The 23,507-nt window shown below is 44.8% G+C and overlaps 1 protein-coding gene across 3 annotated transcripts in view; it reads left to right on the plus strand.

The window, feature by feature from the left end:
* CACNA1A (calcium voltage-gated channel subunit alpha1 A) overlaps positions 1–23,507 on the plus strand; it is a 262,064-nt gene that overhangs the window by 131,542 nt on the left and 107,015 nt on the right. For all 3 annotated transcript variants that reach the window (XM_054976850.1, XM_054976848.1, XM_054976849.1), the window contains exons 13-24: positions 129–241; positions 1,215–1,346; positions 1,912–1,984; positions 2,852–2,969; positions 3,818–3,885; positions 4,713–4,819; positions 6,906–7,715; positions 8,495–8,961; positions 10,060–10,198; positions 10,594–10,723; positions 16,303–16,362; positions 21,865–21,971. In XM_054976850.1, the coding sequence (XP_054832825.1) occupies positions 129–241; positions 1,215–1,346; positions 1,912–1,984; positions 2,852–2,969; positions 3,818–3,885; positions 4,713–4,819; positions 6,906–7,715; positions 8,495–8,961; positions 10,060–10,198; positions 10,594–10,723; positions 16,303–16,362; positions 21,865–21,971 (2,324 nt within the window). The remainder of the gene's footprint in view (positions 1–128; positions 242–1,214; positions 1,347–1,911; positions 1,985–2,851; positions 2,970–3,817; positions 3,886–4,712; positions 4,820–6,905; positions 7,716–8,494; positions 8,962–10,059; positions 10,199–10,593; positions 10,724–16,302; positions 16,363–21,864; positions 21,972–23,507) is intronic.

Genomic DNA, 23,507 nt, shown 5'->3' on the forward strand with positions numbered 1-23,507 from the left:
TGTGGATCCTGTCTGTCGTGTGAATCTAGTTTGGCTCTAAGCCTCAATGTAAGACTGTCTAGCATGTCTAATTCAGTGTACAACCTACACAATGCATGACACTAAACTCATTGCTCTTTTGGGGGTAGGTTATCATTGGGAGCATCTTTGAGGTTATCTGGGCTGTGGTGAAGCCTGGCACCTCCTTTGGGATCAGCGTCTTACGAGCTCTCAGGTTACTGCGCATTTTCAAAGTCACAAAGTAAGTTTTCTTAGATAATTTCCACATAGATGTTTGGTCTGGCTTGGGTCTGAAAGTGAAGTGGGATTTTTTTTTTTTTTAAGATCTTCCAATACCATAGTAGCGTTCATGTACCTTATGGCTTTTCCCATGCTTTGTTGTGATCTTTCCTGAACCTGCTTTACTATGGAAAGATAGTCAAAGTAGGGTAGATGCTGTATGGGTGGGAAAGTGCAGATCTTTTCTGGTCCCACCCACATCAGCACTATTTTCTCTGCTGCAGGTCCTTGTAGGTCACCATTTTTTTCTTCATTGGTAATTGACATAACAACAACAATAATAATAACTGTGCTTATATACTGCTTTTCTATATAGATTAGTGCCCCACTCAGAGCAGTGAACAAAGTAAGTATTATTATTATCCCCGCAATACAGCTGGGAAGCTGGAGCTGAGAGGAATGGCTTACCAAGGCCACCTACTGAGTTCATGGCAGTAGCGGGATTCAAACCAGCAGAGTGCCAATTTGCAGTCCAACCACTTAATCACTATGCTACAGCATAGTACTACTACATTACTACTGTATTACTATATTACTATTGTCATTTTTGTAGTGAGGGAGAATGGCAGACACGGGATGGAGCAGGGAAGGTGCAGGGAAAGTAGCACATGGATATTTGGAGAGCCCCATTGTCATATGAAAGCAGCTTTAGTGTCAGCTCATGCATTATATGAGTTGGTTAGTGTCTAGAACTCTGTGTGTGTCATTTTCATGTTACTCTGTAAAAATAATTTGTGGTAACTCTTATGCATTACATATAGGCATTTCTTGTAAAGTAAAGCTAGTTAAACTATTGTCTTGCATCCTGACCATGCAAGACCAAAGTGGTCATTCCCTTTCTATTGTATGTCCCTTGGACTGTGTTTTTGCTGCATGATGCTTTGGCCTTGAAGACGGGGTCCTCTATCTAGCTGATGTGTGGATTCTCTTGGCAGGTACTGGGCTTCTCTACGGAACCTAGTTGTATCTCTGCTGAACTCCATGAAGTCCATCATCAGCCTCCTTTTCCTTCTCTTCCTCTTCATTGTTGTCTTTGCCCTTTTGGGAATGCAGCTCTTTGGGGGCCAGTAAGTAATATAGCTCTTTGGGGACCAGGCAGAAAGGGGTGACTGTAACATTACATCCTTGGTCTGACAACTTGTCTGGGGCATTGCTGTGGTTATTATTACTTTTACATTGAAGCAGAAGTAATTTTCCTCTCATCATATTTTAGGAAATGCCAGAAATTGATAGATGCTCCTTGTTTAAATATTATGTAGAAGAATGTAGAATTTTTCTCACACCCTCGAGTACCCCTGATAAAAATGAACCGAAGAAGTCACATGGACATCCAAGAAGCTAGTATTCCTAACCTGTTTCATCTAGGATCCTTGGGGCTATAAAGCAGAATGTTCTCTGATAGCTACAGTGTTTCTGCTGGACTTCAAAAAGCTGTTATCTTTTCACACATGCACCCCACATATACTCTTGCACAACCACACTCACACAACAACCTTCCACTTATAGTACCTGCAATACCTATAATAGAGAGGCTAGGAGTGGATGGTCTTGGGAGCTGCAGCAGAGACATAAAGTTAAACTATCTCTATATAACATTTCCGTTTGTGTTGGATTGGTGTTTCCCCTGTGCAGGTTCAATTTTGATCAAGGGACCCCTTCAACCAACTTTGACACTTTCCCAGCAGCAATAATGACAGTATTTCAGGTATGGTGGGAGATGGGAAGGAGCCTGCTTGGTGTATCCAGTCCCTGTCCTGTTTCAGATTAAGAGCTCTTTGTCCTTCACAAGAAACTCATGTAGGGTGGCCATAAGTCTGTTGGTGGGTTATCTGTTGAGGTTACACCTGGCTCTTCTACTTGCCATGGTTTCTTAGCCTGTTTAGTTTAGAAGCTTCCCATACCTTATCTGGGCAGCCAGCCCTTTGTCTGCTTCATGTGGCAATGGTGGCCATCAGGACAGTGTTCAAGTTTGAGAGGTCCTTATTCCAGATGGAATCAGCCAAAATGGACCTGGCAAGAGGGATCCTTCTCCCCCCATGCCAAAGGATTTTATCTCCTCTCTCTGCCTACACCTGATATGGGTTAAATCCCTCCTTCCCCATAGTCTCCAGGAAGATCCTATCTAGCCTCCTACATTGCAAGTTTGTCACCTTCTGGGTGTGAGATTTAAGCCAAGGTGTGAGCTGGCCATTTAATTACCTCCAGTCAAGATGGCCCTTTGCATTTGTAAGGATTTGATTGCTCAATATGTGCTAGAGCCATTGGCATGATGGACAATGCTTGGAAATCCACTGACTTCCCCCTTCTTGCCTATCTTCTGCACACAAAAGAAAAGATTTTTTAAAAAAAACAAGTGTGGGATCTGTTCCAAGCCCAAGCCTCAAAATAAAATGCATTTCTCCACAGATTCCATGAAAAATGTCCAAACATTGTCTTGATTTTATTAGTTACAGATAGCATTACTTCTCTCATGTAAGCATTATTGAGGACCCTTTGTAGCATTATGAAGGCTAGAGAGTCTATCAGCATGGTGTCTGGTAGTTGGAATTTCTTTTTATGTCTTGTCTTTTAGATCTTGACTGGTGAAGACTGGAACGCAGTAATGTATGATGGTATCCAATCTCAGGGTGGTGTCAATAAAGGAATGGTGTTCTCAATCTATTTCATTGTACTGACCTTGTTTGGTAACTGTATCCTTTTTTCAAAAATATGATTGTTTTCATATGCTTAAGGGACTAGTATACTCTGAGAGGGGAGAAAACACCTAGTAGTTATACCAACATCAGGAGCCTGGAAGTTAGAATTCCTCAATAGTTCTCCTAGCTTAGCTTTTTAATATTGATTTCATTTCATTTATTCGGTGTTTAGCCCACCCTCCCCACAAAGCGGGCTCAGGACAGGGTACAGCAGTCTTACAATACAATTCCACAATGGGATAAAATACAATAAAACAGAAAAAATCACCAATTAAAATCATATACACAGAATCATAGATGGTCGCTTCCACATTTCTGCCCCCAACATACAAAGAGGGAGGGAAACAGACAGGTGAGATGTAATCAGATACAGCTCATAACAGTCCTAAATAGTCCCACACTTTGCAGGGGGCCGGTGGAAGGCACAACGATGGTCCTAGTGCCGGCCTTAACCATATGCCTGGCAGAACATCTCTGTCTTGCAGGCTCACCAAAATGATGCAAGATCTTGGCGGGCCCGGGTGTCATCAGACAGAGAGTTCCACCAGGTTGGGGCCAGGACCAAAAAGGCCCTGGTCCTGGTCGAGGTCAGGTGAGCCTCCCTAGGGCTAGGGATTACCAGTACATTTTTACCCACTGAACAAAGTGCTCTCCAGGGCACATATGGGGAGAGACGGTCCCTCAGGTATGCTGGCCCCTGTCCATTTGATTGTGGCAAGTACCTTCCTCTCCCAGTTTAGCAATTGAGGAAATGCACAACCCAGACATTAGAAAGCTCTTGTAGTAGCCAAGTGGAGTTTCATTAGAGTTGCTATTGCTTTGCCTTTACTCTCAACATTCAGACACCTTGCTCAACGTATTCTTGGCTATCGCTGTGGATAATCTAGCCAATGCACAGGAGCTCACCAAGGTGGGACTATTTCTCTGGCATAAGAGCCCAGGAAACTTTGGGAATACTTGTGGGATATTTGTGGGTGATAAAGGGAGAGTACATACAACCATTGAATAAGATTGTGAGTAAATGATGTCCAGTCAGAACTGGTATTTTTAACATCGTGCTGGAAGATGTGACTATGAGGAAGGTTATATTTCCATACTTGGACATGTTTTATTCATACCTGGCCATTTTTGTTCTATAAAGGTATTTCTAGTTTGAGGCATATATAAATGTCAGGCATTCTGAATTGGAACCCCTGAAATACTGCAGACAGTAAGTGGGTGTTGCCAATTCTTATGCTGGTCACTGCCACTCCCAGGGTCAGTGCAGTTGACAGGACAAATCAGCAGTGTGTCAGCACCCCATACTAGATGATGCTTCTTCCTAATCCTTCTGTCACTTCCTGTTTAGTATTAAAGCCACTGCAGGAAGCTGCTGTCTAGATGCATCCTAATATATACTTGGAAGAAGACTTCATGTTTCTCTCTGTCTCTCATTTTCTCTTACTTCTTTCCTGCTGTGCCCCTTTGCTGCAAATATATGCTGGTGATTACATAGCAAATTCAGCCACTTTCTTGACTAGGGAAGGAATCAGAGAGACTAGTATGAAAGTTCCCATTATATTTTACTTAGTGTTGAAATCCTTCTCTTACAAACAGTAAGTGATCCTGTGGTCAAAGCAGTAGGTACGAACTTCTCTTTTATGACATTAACATTTAATTAGTCAAGAAATGAACAGCAGACTTCTTCAAGATGGTTCAGGGCAATGGCATCTTATTTGTAATATATGGGATTCACAGGATGAACAAGAAGAAGAAGAAGCAGCCAATCAGAAACTTGCCCTGCAGAAGGCAAAAGAGGTAGCAGAAGTGAGCCCTTTGTCTGCAGCCAACATGTCAATAGCAGTGTAAGTGTTTATTTTTGGCCTCTGTCCCACATGGCCTTTAGGTACTTTCTCTCACTGATACAAAGTTAGACAGGTTTGCTTGCAGGTCTGATTCTCAGTGAGTGGTCCCCAGTCAGGATGGTAGGGAGAGCTTGGGAACCCTATAAATTGTGGAGAATACTTGGCGGTGGCTTGCAGAGTTGGCCCCCACAAGGACTGTAGCCCTTGCCTTCCAAGCAGAGACTGCGGGCAATTTCAGTGGCAGCACAAGGCACAGCAGGGAGAAAAGAGCCAGGTGTGGCCTTTGCTATTCCAGGCTTTGCTCCTTCTGATGGAAGGCATCACAAAATAGAGGCAGGAGGAATGCAGATTGGCTCATTATCCACTTACCACAGCTACTGCAGGGACCCTCTAACATTTCTAGACAGAAACGAACATGTTGGAGAAATGGAAGAAGGGGGAGGGGCAAGAGGCCAAACCAAGAATCAGGAGAGACCTTCAAGCACAGCAGCTCCTCTTCCTACTTCTTGCTTCCTCCTGACCCTAGGTTAGATCATGGCTGCATTCATCTAGGCTCTTGTAAAGCACTGGAAATACTAGGTATAGTCTACCAATGTCTCTAATCTTGTATGCTGCTTCAAGCAGAACGAACTCCGTGCAAGTTAAGACTTGCATTCTAGCATCATCTCTTAATTTCACAATCCTTTGACTTGTATGTTGCTCTGCAGGTACAATCTGGCTACATCTGAAAAACTGATGTATTGATTGGGTTCAGTTGACCCAGTACAGAAACCAAAAATTCAGTACTAGAAATGTTGAGGTTATAGTGTAAACCAGAGATGTTTGCATTGAGGGAAATGTTTCAGGAATCTGCTCTCTAGAACCCTTGTGGGTTTGAAAAGAGCGCTCAAGGTGTTTAGTTGTTACGTAAAGAGAGCCAACTTGAGATTAATTATCAAAAAACTAAAATCATATCCTTTGGCAAAAGTCAGAAAAGAAGGTCCTGGAACATGAATGGCCATAAGTTGGAACAAGTACCGGACTACAAGTACTCAGGGGTGATGATTCATTCGTCTGGGATCAGGACTGCTCATCATGAGTATGTTGCAGCAATAGGTCATAAATCTGCCCAGGGTATTTTAATATTTGCACATACCAAAGGAGGTTTCTATTTACCAGCAGCCCTCTGGCTATTTCAGGTCAAAACATTGTCCCAACGAATGTATGGGTCAATACTGGGACCTCCCTCCTCTTGTTTCGCTCCTTTAGAGTGAGTTCAATCAAGATTCTTGAGAGCATTTTCCCAAGTACCTTGTGTCTCCAACGCTAGATTATGCCTTGATTCTGGCTTGGTTAAGGTGGAGGCTAAGGTAAGCCTAGCCTCTATCAATTTTTGGCTAAAGCTAGCATATAACACACAGGGCCTGACACCCTTCGTTCCCCAACCTCTTGGGTGAAGAAGATTGATTGCAAACTACAGAATTTAGGATTCTCCTAAGAAAATGCTCTGAAAATGGGATATGACCAAGTCAAAGCAATGGTCAAACAAAGGCTGTTTGATACTGAGCAATAAAGAGACAGCAACATCCCAGATTTTTTGACCTCTGAGAATCTAGCTCCCTATCTCTCCCTTTTGGCAGTACCTAGGCAATGGAAAGCTTTTATGTTGGCAAGATGGTGAGCTCTCCCCTCTGCAGTTCTGGAGGGGAGATATTTAAAAAGTCCCCATGAAGGAGAGAATCTGTCCCTTTGGCATTGAAGAGGTGGAATCAGTGGAGCATGTCCTGTTCTACTGATGTTTTTATCAGAGTATTCGTTCAAATATAATCGCCCCATTGCTTAAAGCTTTTCAGGCTGTTCTGATGTTGATGTCTTAAAGAAACTTCTAATGGGTGTTAATCAGAAGATTACTATTAGTTGCACAAAATTCTTTTCAGTGGCTTGTAAAATCCATTGGGATTTTACATTTTAGTAAATTTTAACTGCTGTGTAGCAGGATTGACCTTCTGTATTTTTTATTTGTCTTAATGTAAATTTATTTTGATCTTTTAATTTGTTCTGGTCATAGCCTGAATAAATCTGACTGACTAACTGACTTTGTCTTCAGGAAAGAACAGCAAAAAAATCAGAAAGCCTCCAAATCAGTATGGGAGCAGCGGACCAGTGAGATGCGGAAGCAGAACCTGTTGGCGAGCCGAGAGGCACTATACAATGAGATGGACCCTGAGGATCGCTGGAAGGTCAATTATGCCCGGCAAATGCGTCCAGACATGAAAACCCACTTAGACCGGCCACTAGTGGTAGATCCTCAGGAGAATCGAAACAACAACACCAACAAGACACGTCCCAGTGAACCTCCCCTGGACCAACACTTTGGACAGCAGCGGCCCGAGGAATTCCTACGAAAGCCACCTCGCTACCATGAACATGCACGGGATCCTCATGCTTATGAGCGCCCTGACTCAGGTAGCTTAGAGTCACGACGCCCACGGAGCAGCAGCAAAGAGATTGACTTTAACCAGGAAGGCAGGTACCATGAGATTGACTATCCCAGCAAGGAGCACAATGCCATCATTGACCGTGGTTATCGCGGTGACTGTGACTCAGAGCGAATCAAAGTCTTGGATCCACATCGCCACCACCGAGGCAGCAAAGAGAGCCGAAGTGGGTCTCCCCGTGCAGCCGATGGTGATCGGGAGCACCGGCGGCATCGAGCTCACCGCCGGACACCAGATGAAGGAGGCGGTGAGGAGACTGGCAAAGGTGAGCGCCGACCTCGGCACCGTGAGGGGAGCAGGCCTGCGCGGGGTGATGTTGATGGGGAGCAGCCTGATGGAGAAAGGCGCCGACGGCACCGGCATACTGCACAGTCCACCTATGACGCTGATGGCAAGGAGCGCCGGCACAGGCGCAGGAAGTGAGTAGGGGTAGAAAAGAGGCATATGATTATTGGAGCTCCTCTAAAGTTGTGGTCTGGATCACTGTTTCCTTACGCTGCCACCACCAAAGTCCTTCAGAATACTGATTTGCTTAAGCCTTTGTTTAAGGTTAAAATATTACTGGACTCCTTTGAGATCCATAGAGAAATTCCTTATTCTGTGGAACATGCTCAGGTTTGCTAACATGGGAGCCAGTCAGAGGCCTCAAGAAGGTTAAAAAACACCAATGAGAGTGACTTTTGTTACCTTCCTTTCTGGAAAGATAGACCAGAAGTCTTTTTGCATAGGCATACGTAAAATTATAGTACATGGGATCTCTTTCCTGAAAATGTCATTCTGCTTACTTGCATTGGAACTACTAGCTTATAGAAAAAGTGGCAGATCAGGAAGAGGGCTGGACAGCAGAAGCTTATTTTTTAGTGGCGGGAGGCAGATAACATTACTAAAGATATGGGGATGGAGTGACACCTTAATGGTTAGGATGGAAGTGGAGTATGGCTAATATGTGTGCATAAAGTAGTTTTCTGCTGAAAGAGCATGGGGTTAGGATAATATAGCATATATGAAAAACTTGTTTACTTTGTCAGTAGACAGTGTACAATAGTCTTCACAATGGGTTGGCTGGAAAAATGATGTGGCCATTATGAGAACTGGATATTTGAAATCCTGCTTGTTACTGTGCAGTGTGTATTTTAGTGACCAGTAGATAATGTTGTATTGATTTGTGAACTACTTTTTTCCCCCTTGCATACTACAGAGAGAACCAAGGCTCTGGCCTTCCACCTGGACCAAACCTGTCTACTACACGGCCAATCCAACAAGATATGGGGCGCATAGAGCCCCCCGTGGCTGAGGATATTGACAACATGAAGAACAATAAGCTGGCAACCAATGAGACCTCAAACTCTCACCCCATCAGCCACCCTCAGAATCTTACCAAAGGAGGCAGTCACTCAAACTCCACACCAAGCCACCCCCCTCAAAACCCACCTGTTCCCTTAGACCAGATACTCCCTAACTCACAGAATTCTGCCAATCGCCGTGTGCCCAATAACCCTGGCAATCCATCCAACCCAGGGCCCCCTAAGAACCCTGAGAACAGCCTCATTGTTACCAATCCCACCACCCAGAACAACCCACCTCAAACTGCTAAGAAACCTGAGCATACGACAGTGGAGATCCCACCTACTTTCTCACCACCTATTAACAATGCTATCATGCAAGGTGAGCAACAAATGTATTCTGTCCTTAGAACTAGATGTTCATAATGGGAAAGGCTTTGGTTCATTTAAGGAGGCAGGAAGAACTAACCTTCGCAGGTAAAGGGACTGCCCAAGCTGGAGTCATAAAATGTCCATATGAGGGAAGTAAATTCTATCCACTCTTTTTTTATCAGTGTGGTGACTGTGCAGGTTATTTTACATCTGTCCCAATAGCTATGTCAGTGTATGGGTCACTAACATTTTGAGTGTGTCAGTCAGCCCCTACAGTCCTTTGTCTTTTCCTTTGGATGTGAGTTGTGTGGGTATATATTAGCATGCACCTTTTAGTGTCTGGATTTATTTATTGATATATCTGTACGTTCTTGGAGTCCTGCATGTACGTAGCATTTCTTTGGATGAGCATTTATGACTGTCAAAGCAGCCCCTGAAAATAGGGCTTTTATAATACAGTGAAAATGAAGTCACTCTGTGTGTGTGTGCGTGTGTGCCATCAAGTCACCTCCAACCTATGGCAACCCTACAAATGAAAGACATCCAAAACGTCCTATAATTAACAGACTTGCTCAGATCCTGCAGACTGGAGGACGTGGCTTTTATTGAGTCAAGCCATCTCATTTTGGTTCTGAACTGTCAAAGAGCCCCATGCACAGAACAGAATGTAAACCTGACAGATACCAAATGAATATGCTATATATATTAAATATTAGTACTCTGGGTTGTAATGCCCTTGAACTTTTTATTGAACGGCAGCAGATAAATGCAGTAAATAAGTGAAAAAATGTTTGGGTCTCTGTGTTTGTGTAAGCATATGCCAGTGCACCAGTCCAATCACTCTGCGCCTATGTGTATCCCTACATACTACTCTTCTGATAAGTCCCTAAATAACAAATAGTTTTATGGCATTTCATGAGTCAGAATGCACTTCATCAGAAATGTCCCTAATGTTCTTCCCAACTGCTCTGTGATAGACCCAGGCCATTCAGCAGCTCAGCATAAAGTTCACCTTATCCAGCACTGGCTGCATCCTTGCTAAGTAGGCACAGAAAAAGTAACACTTCAGGACTGACCAAACTCTCTTTGTAATTATCCTGCTTGCCAGTCAATAAGAATGCCAACCCTGAGCCTTTGCCCAAGAAGGAGGAAGAGAAAAAGGAGGAAGATGATGATGATGGAGGAGAGAATGGGCCCAAGCCCATGCCACCCTACAGTTCTATGTTCATCCTTTCCACCACTAACCCGTGAGTGTTTGTTGGGCTTTGCAGGAGAGGAACAGGAGGCCAAAGTGTGGATACCATAGCCCACAAAGCATTAGAATAAGAAAATGTGTTAATTGACTGGGTCATTCCATATTTGTGATTTGATTTAAAGGAGTGGATCTTGATAGCGCAATGGCTGGGGTTTTGGGATGCTGGTTTAGGCTGAATACTGGACTGTCTATATTCATGTTTGTGAAGTGGGATTCATAAGATCCAGAACAGTGCTAGGAGAGACTAGTAAGATAGGTATATGATCCCGAACCCAAGACTGGGGATGGGTAGTAGCCAAGAGATACCTGATACAATAGAGGAATGGTGCCCATCTGCTTGGCCACTGACACCTCTTAATAAAGCATGCTTTTGCTTATTTGTCCTAGATTCCGGCGGCTGTGCCATTACATTGTCAATCTGCGTTACTTTGAGATCACCATCCTGATGGTGATTGCCATGAGCAGCATTGCACTAGCTGCTGAAGACCCTGTGCAGCCAAGTGCTCCCCGTAACAATGTAAGTCTTGTCTGTATTGCCTTGTCTTCTGTGAATCTCCACTGAAACTTTTCTTCTTCTTCTGCTTCCTAGCTATGGAGAAATATTGGATACTGAAATAGACTTTTCTATAATCTTCCACTGGTGTGTTCGGAAGAGCAGGGTCTGCTCACCTGAACTTACCTGCAAGGGCCAAGGCCCTCAGTGTCATGGTGAGGAATGGCGCGAAGGAGCCAGGCCCCACACAGCAACTGGAGGTGGCAAGAGCACCCACAGTGAGGGCAGCTGAGAAGCCAAGCCAAGCCCCCCAAAAGAGCCAGATTGGGTTCCATGAACTTCAATACCTCGGCTTTGTGGTAGGGGAGGGACTGCTCCTTCCCCCACCTGAGTGGACTCTCTGGCGGACATCCTCTGGCCTTTCAAGAAGCAGGTCCGCTGCTTCCTAGGCCCTTTGGGCTACTACGGGCATTTCATCCCCCAAGACAGCCTCCAAGTTGACTCCAAGTCAGCGCCACTGATGGACTGCATGAGGAAAGGGATGCTTAACCACATCCAGTGGATCCCAGAACGGGAGGCTGGCTTCCACAAGCTCTGGGGAACACAGCCCTATTGAACCAAGACTTTGACTAGCCATTCACACTATACACAAAGGCCTCCAATACCGGCCACAGGGCCATCCTGACCCAGGAATGGGATGGTGCAGAGGCCCCCATCCTTTTCCTCAGTAGGAAGCTGCAACCCCTGGAGAGGTGCTGTGCAACAGTGAAGCAGGAAGCCTTGGCAGTCAAATGGGCTGTGGGGGCCTCACCGACAACCCCTTTGTACTGGTTACTGGCCACAGTCTCCTGCAGTGTCCTCACCACAAGAAAGACCAGAATCCCAGGGTCTTACAGTGGTACCTCTCCCTCCTCCCTTTCAGTTACCTTCTTTATCAGTTACCAAGAGGGACCCCAGCACGTCAACACAGACTTCATGTCCTGGCTCTTTGAGCAAGACCCCCCCCCATACTCATGACCATGCCAAGGGGGGATTCTGGGAGCACAGGGCCTGTCTCCTGGACTTACCTGCAAGGGCCAGGGCCCTTGGCATCATAACAAGGAACAACATGAAGGAACCAGGCCCCACACAGCACCCAGAGGCAGCAGGAGTGGCAGCAGGGGCCCACACCAAGGGTGGCCAATGCAGTGGCCGAGGATACCTCCCTACTGCTCACAGAGCAACCAGTCGGCCCTCTCAGTATTGAGGGACATGTCTCAACCCTCAGAGAGCCCCTGGGGGCAGTGACATCACATGTGGCTGGAACAGAGCTGCTGCCGAGGGAAGCGCTGACATGGAGATCCAGCCGCAGTAGCTGGAGGGGATCAGCCAGCCCTGCCCTAAAGGGCAAGGGAGGGACTGGGGGTGGTGAGGACCCCAGGGAGGCCTGGGACAGGCTGCTAGCCCCATCAATCAGCTCAGGGAAGAGGTAACAAGACCAGGGAACCAGACGGAGCTTGAGGGAGGGGCAGGAGCTCCTCCAGCACTGCCTCATAAAAGCAGGTTCATCAGGAAGGCTGAGGAGGAGAAGGCTGAGTAGGCTGCTGGAGAGTGAGAGAGAGAAAACGAGGGGGTGCACAAAGGAGACTCTGGAAAGCTACTCAGCAGAGAGAGAGGGCACAAGGGTACTGTAAACGCTCCACCTCCCTATTTCTAAAGCCTGACAGATGGACAGCTCAGGCGTACATGCCACCCTGGAGGGTCCAACGCCCCTGCCTGACACTCTGATTATCTTCCTCTTCGCTTCCAAAGGGGCTGAAAGGATTTGAAACCTAATACAAATGACAAGGTTTAATACTAAATATTCCTTGGGGTGACAGTTCCCAGCTAAGCAGGATCCAGGCACAATGGAAAGGTGCTTGGCTTCTGCTTCTCCCTCTCTCTGATGGCTTCTTCCTTGGTGTCTGGAAGGAAGACTCTCAATTGGAACTGAATCCAGCATGTTGGAGGGGCACCTGGCTGCTTTCTGCCTTTTCTCATAAGTATAGTCAGTTCTAAAATGCCCCATATTTCAGAGGGGACACAATATGCCCCTGTGGATACTTAATATATTCTGCCCCATGCTAACCCATAGATAAATGTAAAGCAAGTAAACAGTGTCATTGTCACTGCTGTCACTGTTTACTTCAAAATCTCATTTGTTGGCACAGGCCTGGAGTGAAGCTGAACAGGGTCTCAGTAAGGCGGGCTTGAAGGCCCTTACAGTCTTCATCATGGCAGATCAGGGAGTTCTGGTGGGAGAAAACGGTATCTTGCTTTGTTACTGATGGTGTATTTCACAGTTCTAGGCCAAATTAGCCAAGAAAATAGAAAGATAATGGTCAATTTTCTTCTGCATGCGCACATCGGTTTAAAATAGTGGCAGGGTGAGTGGGGGAATCAGACTGTGATGCTGGGGGGCGGGGAGTATTGTGCTTTCCTGTGTGTTTTTCTCCTAGCTGCTATTTCTCCATGGATTTGATTTAAGCCAGCCACTGGCCCTCAGAATTTTTAACAAAAGTGATTTGGGGAGGGATTGTTCTTCCTGGACTGCTCCACTACCACTATGATAGTTTGGTTGCTGATGTGATTCTGTGCGAAATCACCCTTGCAGTGGAGATTCCAGACAGTCCAGGATAATCTCTTTTCATTTTTAGCAGCGGGTTCCCTTTCACACCTAACATGCTTTGAAGTTCCTCTCTCGGTGTTCTTATGTGACTCTCAGAATGCTCTGCCCATGATAGATTTTTTTTTTAATTTTGAGGAGCATGGGTAATTTCTGCAAAGAGATAACGCAATACCAAAAAAAAAATAACCTCTGTATATTTGCAGACACCTCCGATGATTCCTTTCCCCCTCCCTAAAAGGCAAACTGAGTGTGGATGATTCTCTTCTGCTTTAAAAAAATAAGGATGAATAATGCTAGATAGGAATAACAAACTTTAACAAACTTTTTAAAAAAAACCTCCTTATATATGCAGAACCATCAACAATCCCCTCCCCTCTGTGTAAAAGGCAGGTCTGTTATGCTAATTGTTCTTAATAGCGTTCTGCCTAGGAAATACTTTTTTAAAAATAAAGCAGAGTGTCCGAGAGTGAGGTGTCAGCAGCCTGGTCTCTGGGGACCTCTGGGAGAGGCAAGAGTGTGAAACGAACTCAGGCTGGTAGGGCCATGTCATTGAGTGTGAACCAAGAGCTGTGCTGCCCTGCCCTTATGCCAGCAGAGGTATGGGAGAGCGGCGTGAACAGCCCCACCCAACCCAACAAATGTGGGGAGAAAGTGGTCTTACCTGGGTGGGCAAACTCCAGCCTCAGTGTTGGGGGAAGGGCTGAAGAGCTGAGGAGCAAGTGGCACTGCCTGTCAGCAAGCATCATTGGCAGGAGTGGGTCTGCTAGCAGCATCGCAGCAGCCGGGCCCATTACTGAATGGCCAGCCATTGCATGGAGCAGGGCAACGGAGGTGGGCCTCAGCAAGAGCAGGGAGAGAGGCCTGTGGCAAAACACAGGATGGGGCAGCAGAAAAGGAGGCAAGGCTGGCAATGTGGGAGATGAGGCAGCGAGATTCCTGCCCCCAGCAGGAAGCCCAGTTGGAGATTTGGGAGGGGGGTAGAGCAGGCTGCCCCAATGGCCCCTTTGCTTGCAAGTCCGGCAGCCGCCATGAGGGGAGCCAAGAGCTGATCTACCCTGGGAAACCCTTCAGAAGGCCAGTCAGAGGGAGGCCAGGAAGGAAGGGCAAGGCCATGCCCTCAAGGTCAGAGGGAGAGCCAAGCCGAGAGAAAAAGAGAGAGATAGACAGAGAGAGAGATGGACCAAGTTGCAGCAGGAACCTCTCTCCCATTTCAGAGGCCTGACACTCGACCCAGAGCTGGAAAAGGTGTTCCTGGTAGGGGTGGTGGCCCAGACTCTGACCTAGACCTGGCAGAGTGTGATGCAGGTTTTTTGTGCGTGTGGAAAGAATGGCCTATTAATGGCTTTTGCACAGATACGGGATTACATCATGTGGAAACCTGAAAAAAATGCACCAGTTGGGTGGCTGTAATGTAGGAAATCCTTGGTACGGAAGCATCCCTGATCCTGATTCCATAATACTATCAGTAATCCTCCATAATATTACAACCTATTGCAGGTGAAGCAGTTGGGGATTTGTTACAGAAATAAGCAAAAAGCCTCCACGGAGAGGCATTTGGGGTTTAAATAGGTTAAGAGGGAGGCAGTGGCTGAAATGGAGGGAAAAAGATAAATTGTGGCCTGGCTCTGCAAGCAGCTTACACTGCACTTTCTTTTCCAAGAGCTTTGCCGGATAGGTTCGGTGTGATATCCCCAAGGAAAAATGAGTGAAGTAATTAGAGCAGCATCCCCACCAGGGATGGGTAGGAGGCAGGACTGCTACTCTAAATTTCTGTGTTGAATGCACTAATAAAAGAAGCCTTTGTGCTAGGATTAGGGTAAAAATAATGAAATGCATCCTAATCACTAAAGGATCCCAAGTCTATTTAATAGATGAGTGGAGGCTCATAGGGGCCAAAACAGGCATCCAGCTTCCATGCCCCAAAGCAGGGATTGTTCATTCCAAGGAGCTACAGTTCTCTCTGCCCTGTGTGTGTGTGTGTGTATGGTGTGTGTGTGTGGGGGGGGGGGTTGAAGCGAATGTTGCAGAGTGATTGCTCACTCAAAGCACAGCTGTAACATCCCATGTGGCAGCGCTGAATGACTTTGTAATTTTGTCAGAAATTTGTAGGAAATGAAGAATAATTTACCTAAACAACATCTGAGAAGAAAAATTAAAAGTGTACAAATTGCTTGAGTTTGGACAAGGGCTTGGTGTATTTTCTATACCAGTGCTAACAGGAGTGTGATGGTTGGGTATTGTGTTAAAATAATTTGGAGATATTTTGATAAGTTAAATTGATTTTTATTTAACAGTTTCTTTGATGAATTTTCATCTCCCAGTTCATTAGCTCTATGGCACCCTCTCTTTCCCAAAAGCCCAATCCTGCTCATCCAATACCATAGGAATTCTCACTTCTTTTTGTTTGTGACTCAAGTTTCTGAAAAGAGCATTTCTTGCACCAAACTGAACAAGCTTTGTCTCTTGTTTTCAGCCATTTGCACCATTCCTAACAGCAACATCAAAAGCCAGGGGATGAGCCAGAGCACCCACGGAGCTAGACTGCTGCAACAGGCTGTTGGTGCTAGCTTTATAATGAGAACTGTGTTGCTAGTATTAGGGTTAGGTATTCAAAATCCTAACCCAAAGTGAAGCTCAAGAAAACTCTCCATAGTGATATTAAAACATCTCACAACAGATAGAAGGGTAATCAGAATGCCCTGTGGATTGATTCTGGGTATCTTCCCCCTGGCCTTTTCTCGTCTGCTTGTTACTTGGAGCTTTTACCTCTGAATGCTCCCATTTAGGATGTATTTATGCATAAGATTTGCTCCCATAGTAATGGCTTCAGTTCAGGAGTAAAGGTCTGGCTGGGCCACAAATTTGGTTAGGATTCATGTCTCTGAAGGTGGTGGCGATGCCTGGGTTAGCTTGTGTGTACACTGTGACTGTATCTGTACTTCTTTCCTCCCTATAGGTTCTCCGTTACTTTGACTATGTCTTTACAGGTGTCTTCACCTTCGAAATGGTCGTTAAGGTTAGTAATGGGGGGGGGCTGGGCTTAGGGTTTGTAATCCCGGGGGACTGTGGTAGAGTATGTGGAATATTCCTTGAATATTCATGGAATATTCATCAGCAACCATTTTAAGATCATTTGGGGATGATAAGAAATTTACCCCTACTCCAAGAAAATCGTTTTGTTGGCTGTTCATTGCCACTCCCTGTCTGTTACTGCTGTGGTGCCATTTTCTTTGCTCTCACTGCATAATGCTGTAGAAAAGAACAAGAGACCCAGTAGCACCTATAAGACTAACAAAATTTGTGGTAGGGTATGAGCTTTCGTGAACCACAGCTCACTTCTTCAGATACAGCTAGAATGTGAGTCCATCTATCCTTACATCTTGGAAAGTGAAGTGATTTCAGAAGCCGAATGACAATATCAGGTAAATGACAATCGCTGGTGAATGACAATAACAGGCGTGATTGCATTTGGTGTGGAGAATGGACTCACATTATAGCTGTATCTGAAGAAGTGAGCTGTGTCTCACGAAAGCTAATACCATACAATAAATTTTGTTAGTGTTATAGGTGCTACTGGTCTCTTGCTCTTTTCTACTATTACAGACAGACTAACACACCTACCCATCTATCTGCATGATGCTGGTCAGTTAAGTATCACACTGAGAGAGTCATGATGACATTGTAATGCTATGCAGCTAATCAGATTTGGCTATGTGGCAGCATCACTGAAGGCAAACAAAGCTCTGTTGCCCTCACTTGAAAGCAAGGAGAGTGCTTCCCCATTGCAGTGCTGGTGAGGACCCTTTTACATTGTGCCAGTTACTCTGCAGCACAGGATGGGATGGCAGTGTCAGCGCTGTTGTTCTGGTGCTGAGGATGCATTCTTTCTTAGCTAGCAAATACTTTTGTGCTTTTTCAGCCTTCCCCTTGAAATTCTGCTGAATAAATAGGAAAGACTGTTTTCAAGCTAGGGGCTATGAAAATGTTCATAGAAATCAGCCTCTCTTTTCAGCTCAGCCTTAGGCTGAAGTACAGGCACGGCTGAGGAGGAAAGATTGGTGTGTTGCCTACACTGCTGTGAGGCCAATCTAATTATTCAACCACTGATTGAAATTCAGTTCTCACAGGCAACACAAAACAAAGCATGCCTATTTCCCATTAGTAAGGTGAGGTGTCTTGATCAACTGGCTCTAGGTTTAACAAGTTTCTGCAATCTGTGTTTGAACAGGAAGGAGAAGCAAGTTCTTAAAGGTTTCCCACCAGAATCCCTCTCCCCTTTCTCCTTCTGACTAATCTATACAGGCACAGCTGGTTTTCCTTTCTAACTCTGGTTCATTGGCATCATCCAAATAACAGATCTGCTTTGCCAAATCAGTGTATAAATTTGACTGCTGCCAGCCCCTTCTTCTCCTCATCTAAAAAACAACTCTGTAAATTGAAAGCTATGAGTGCTAATTCAAGTGCCCACAAATTTAGGGCCAAAGCAGATGAGACACAGGGGAGATTCATAATTGGATGTTCCCAGCATTTTTAAAAATACAATTACACTTATACACCGGCCATACAGGAAGTGGAGAGGGGGTTTAAACCTTTTACCTCTACAGATTTTCATAAATAGAAACTGAATTCTCCACACTGTTGTAGACCTTTCAATAAAACTGTGATTACTAATTTGAATGCTAAAGCAAAGTGCAGTCTAAACTACGTTGTTCAAATTCGCAGAACTGGATACCAAAATTGCATGTATGAATAAATACTCTTTCCTGATGTATTGTCGAAGGCTTTCATGGCCAGAGAACGATGGTTGTTGTGGGTTTTCCGGGCTGTATTGCCGTGGTCTTGGCATTGTAGTTCCTGACGTTTCGCCAGCAGCTGTGGCTGGCATCTTCAGAGGTGTAGCACCAAAAGAGAGATCTCTCAGTGTCACAGTGTGGAAAAGGTGTTGGCAGGTCATTTATATCTACTCAGGAGGGGTGGGGTTGTGCTGAGTCATCCTGTAAGAGTTTCCCAGGGTGTGGAATGCTAATGGCGGGAGGCTTCACTGTATCCTGAGGAGGTTCTTTTGCATATGGATTGGTGCTTGATGTGCTAATCTTCTCTGCAGGGCTATTGTCGGGTGTAGAGTGTTTTGTTAGCCTGGTGTTTTTCAGAACTGGAAACCATGCTCTGTTCATTCTTAAGGTTTCTTCTTTCCTGTTGAAGTTTTGCTTATGCTTGTGAATTTCAGTGGCTTCCCTGTGCAGTCTGACAAAGTAGTTGGAAGTGTTGTCCAGTATTTTGGTGTCCTGGAATAAGATACTGTGCCCTGTTTGTGTTAGGCTATGTTCAGCCACTGCTGATTTTTCAGGTTGTCCAAGTCTGCAGTGCCTTTCATGTTCTTTTATTCTTGTCTGGATGCTACGCTTTGTGGTCCCGATGTACACTTGTCCACAGCTGCAGGGTATACGGTATACTCCTGCAGAGGTGAGGGGGTCTCTACTGTCTTTTGCTGATCGTAGCATCTGTTGTATTTTTTGGGTGGGTCTGAATACTGCTTGAAGGTTATGCTTTTTCATAAGCTTTCCCATCTGATCAGTAATTCCTTTGATATATGGCAAAAACACTTTTCCTGTAGGAGACTGTTTTTCCTTGGTTGTTTGATTCATCCTGGGTTTGATTGCTCTTCGGATTTCATTTCTGGAGTAGCCATTTGCCTGAAGTGCATGGTTTAAATGATTAATTTCCTCATTGAGAAAGTGCGGCTCACATATCCGTCTTGCACGATCCACTAATGTTTTCATTATGCCTCTTTTCTGTCGGGGGTGGTTATTGGAGTTTTTGTGTAAGTACCGATCAGTGTGAGTTGGTTTCCTGTAGACCTTGTGACCTAACTGAAAGTTTGCTTTGCGGATGACCAAGGTATCCAGGATTGGGAGTTTTCCCTCGATTTCTTTCTCCATTGTGAATTGTATGTTCAGGTGGATCACCAGGCTAACAAATGCGCTGATCAAGAATTCCTCACTACATCCCGACACACACAGAAAACTATGCAAGACAGAAGCACAGCCACCTAGACTATATGGACTCCCTAAAATACATAAGGATTCAGTCCCACTCCGACCCATTGTGAGTGCCATTGGTTCACCGACATATGAATTAGCTAGACATCTGGCCGATCTCCTGCAGGACCACATCGGGGAAACCTCGTCTTACATCAAAGATTCAGCAGATTTCATCAACAAAATCAGTTCTCTGAAACTCAATCCACAAGACATACTTGTCAGTTTTGATGTTGTATCCCTGTTTACCAAGGTTCCAGTAAAAGACACTATTGCACTTATTAATCAGATTTTCCCAGAGGATGTAACAGCCTTATTCCATCATTGTCTGACAACCAGTTACTTCCAACGGGATAATGAATTCTATGAACAGATGGATGGGGTGGCCATGGGGAGCCCTCTCAGCCCAGTTATAGCAAACTTCTACATGGAACATTTTGAAAAAACAGCTCTAGAATCAGCACCCCACAAACCTAGTGTATGGTTTCGGTTTGTGGATGATACATTTATCATTTGGAGCCATGGGGAGGAAGAATTGATGGGGTTTTTGAATCATCTCAACAACAGCCACCTGAACATACAATTCACCATGGAGAAAGAAATCGAGGGAAAACTCCCATTCCTGGATACCTTGGTCATCCGCAAAGCAAACTTTCAGTTAGGTCACAAGGTTTACAGGAAACCAACTCACACTGATCGGTACTTACACAAAAACTCCAATCACCACCCCCGACAGAAAAGAGGCATAATGAAAACATTAGTGGATCGTGCAAGACGGATATGTGAGCTGCACTTTCTCAATGAGGAAATTAATCATTTAAACCATGCACTTCAGGCAAATGGCTACTCCAGAAATGAAATCCAAAGAGCAATCAAACCCAGGATGAATCAAACAACCAAGGAAAAACAGTCTCCTACAGGAAAAGTGTTTTTGCCATATATCAAAGGAATTACTGATCAGATGGGAAAGCTTATGAAAAAGCATAACCTTCAAGCAGTATTCAGACCCACCCAAAAAATACAACAGATGCTACGATCAGCAAAAGACAGTAGAGACCCCCTCACCTCTGCAGGAGTATACCGTATACCCTGCAGCTGTGGACAAGTGTACATCGGGACCACAAAGCGTAGCATCCAGACAAGAATAAAAGAACATGAAAGACACTGCAGACTTGGACAACCTGAAAAATCAGCAGTGGCTGAACATAGCCTAACACAAACAGGGCACAGTATCTTATTCCAGGACACCAAAATACTGGACAACACTTCCAACTACTTTGTCAGACTGCACAGGGAAGCCATTGAAATTCACAAGCATAAGCAAAACTTCAACAGGAAAGAAGAAACCTTAAGAATGAACAGAGCATGGTTTCCAGTTCTGAAAAACACCAGGCTAACAAAACACTCTACACCCGACAATAGCCCTGCAGAGAAGATTAGCACATCAAGCACCAATCCATATGCAAAAGAACCTCCTCAGGATATAGTGAAGCCTCCCGCCATTAGCATTCCACACCCTGGGAAACTCTTACAGGATGACTCAGCTCAACCCCACCCCTCCTGAGTAGATATAAATGACCTGCCAACACCTTTTCCACACTGTGACACTGAGAGATCTCTCTTTTGGTGCTACACCTCTGAAGATGCCAGCCACAGCTGCTGGCGAAACGTCAGGAACTACAATGCCAAGACCACGGCAATACAGCCCGGAAAACCCACAACAACCATAATACTCTTTCCTGTTTGCTGCCATAACATTCTATGCCCTTACCATAATTTTTTAATGTTGGAAGGAATTTCTTAGTTACTGACAGTCCCAAATATAAATGGTTTCTTTTGACTCCCCATAGCTTCTACTGTGTCATGTACAATGAATTTGCTTATATGTGTGATTGATAACCACTCAATGACACTATAGCACTTGATAGGTTAGTGCACTAGTTCTTTAAACATATTTTCCTGGAAATAAATCTCAGTATAAATCAATGGAACTTAGTTCTGGGTGAACAGGGTGAGGATTGAGTTACAAAGTCTTTTCCAGGCATTAGAATTTTTTTTTAAATTCTGGAAGCTCAATGATACTTCGAGGGCAGCTTCAGTGAATACAAGAAATGTGTCTCTGCATTCTGAGGCTGCCAGCCACATGACTACTGCATACATGTATCTTTCCTTCAAACATTACATGGACGGCATGGATGATACATGGTAAAAATGCTGGGAGCTATCTTTTACTGTAACCTGTATGTTTTCTCTGACAATGCAAATACCAGCTCCATGGTTCAGTGTGATGAAAAAGGGATAAACACTCCTACCCCCTAGGCATCATATTCCTGAGCCAAAGTGAGCCCTTAAATGGCTGTCGTTTGCCTTTAAAGACACTGGAAAGATCAATTCTGTGATCTTCTAATGTCTAGTTAGGCCTTGAAGATAGTCATAACCATAGTGCCTCAGGCATGTAACTATTTTGCTTGTTTCTGCAGATGATAGACTTAGGACTGGTTCTTCATCAGGGCGCATATTTCCGGGACCTGTGGAACATCCTTGATTTCATTGTGGTCAGTGGAGCACTGGTGGCATTTGCCTTCACGTGAGTTTCTTTAGGGAGCTACATGCTTGCCTTATTTTTCTCCAGGAAGCACAGCATATTTCTCTTTCACTGGAAAGGTCTCTTTCTTGAAGCTTGCTGCATGATGGGTTATGTTACTAGATTTCAGCACTTGGGCAACTGGGCCCAACTGCCTTTTTCCTTTTCTCATTTCTTCTCTCAGTGCCACTATAAGTCTTTATAGAGCACTGACACTTTATATGTCCTCGCTTCTGGCTTGGGATGCCCCTTGCATGTGGCGCTTCCCCCAAGGGCCAAGCAGAGGAATGGCAGACTGTCCCTCTTACCCTTCAGCCCTTGAATGTTCAAGGTTGTAGAAAACTCAGCCAATTATTCTGTGCTAAATGTCCACAACAAAAATTAGTTCCTATATTGCACAAAAGAAATAACATCAATAGAAGGCAGGCTTTCAGGCTATAATGCTTTCTTGTATAGCTGCAAGGCAAAAACAAGACTGGCAAGGCAAATAATTCTCCCAAGTGACAGCAAGGAATGATGCTATTATAATTTCTGGCCGAGGAAGTGAAAACAGCTAATGAAATATAACCTTAGTCGATATTTACAATTATTACATTGAGGGTATGTCTGCATCAAGTCAAAGATCAGGTGATGGTTCTTCCCAGGCTCCACCACTTCTGATGATGTCACTTCCAGCATACTGCACCAAAACCCTACCCCTTCCTGTGATGTTACTTTCAGGAAACTCCCCCAAACCCACCTCTTCATCTGAAGTCATTTCAATGCCTCATGTCTCGCAGCTCTCAAACATCTGACATTTATTCTATGTGGCTCTTACATTATGCAAGTTTGGCCACCCCTGTCCTAGGACATGTCTGAACTGGCCCTAGCTTCTAGTTTCCTTTGCTCCAATTTGAAAAAAAGAAGGAGGATAGAAAACAGGAACTCTGTGGAATGGAAAAAACCACACTAGCATCTTCTGTCTGATGTGCAGACAAAGGTTCAATATTCCTCGGTAATGACTGGGAACTGAAATTGCTCCCGACGTAATTGGTTCTAGAGGAACAGATGGGGCACAATAGTTCTTTCCCTCTTAGAAATGATAGCCATATACAGCTGAAGTCTTGTATTCCATATTTAGCAAACACAGGGATCCCTCCCAGGGTCTGGTAGGTCCCTTCCAATTTTTTTAGAGTGGCCCACACTTCATAAAAGGCTCCTTCTTACACGATTTACAAATTTTGCCTTATGTTTTCTGTCTATAATCCCTAAGAGCTATAGGAGATGGCACAACAACCCAGAGGACGGATGATGCAGTCAGCCTTTCCACTGGAATATTTATCCCACTCCCCCACTCCCCCCCCCTGCATGTTCTGCACCCGTTTCCCAACTCTTCCACACATCAGCAGCTTCCTTTTGTAGTTCTGGGTCTTCTTCATGGAGCAGGGAAAATTCCATGATCTCCACAGAAGTATCTGCTTCCTGCTACTCCATATAGATAGGAGACTGGCTACTCTTTCCAGTTTGGGTAGGTAGCATTGTCATCTACTTGGCCAGGCA

This window comes from Eublepharis macularius, chromosome 4 (genome assembly GCF_028583425.1).
Source record: "Eublepharis macularius isolate TG4126 chromosome 4, MPM_Emac_v1.0, whole genome shotgun sequence".
Lineage (NCBI taxonomy): Eukaryota > Metazoa > Chordata > Lepidosauria > Squamata > Eublepharidae > Eublepharis > Eublepharis macularius.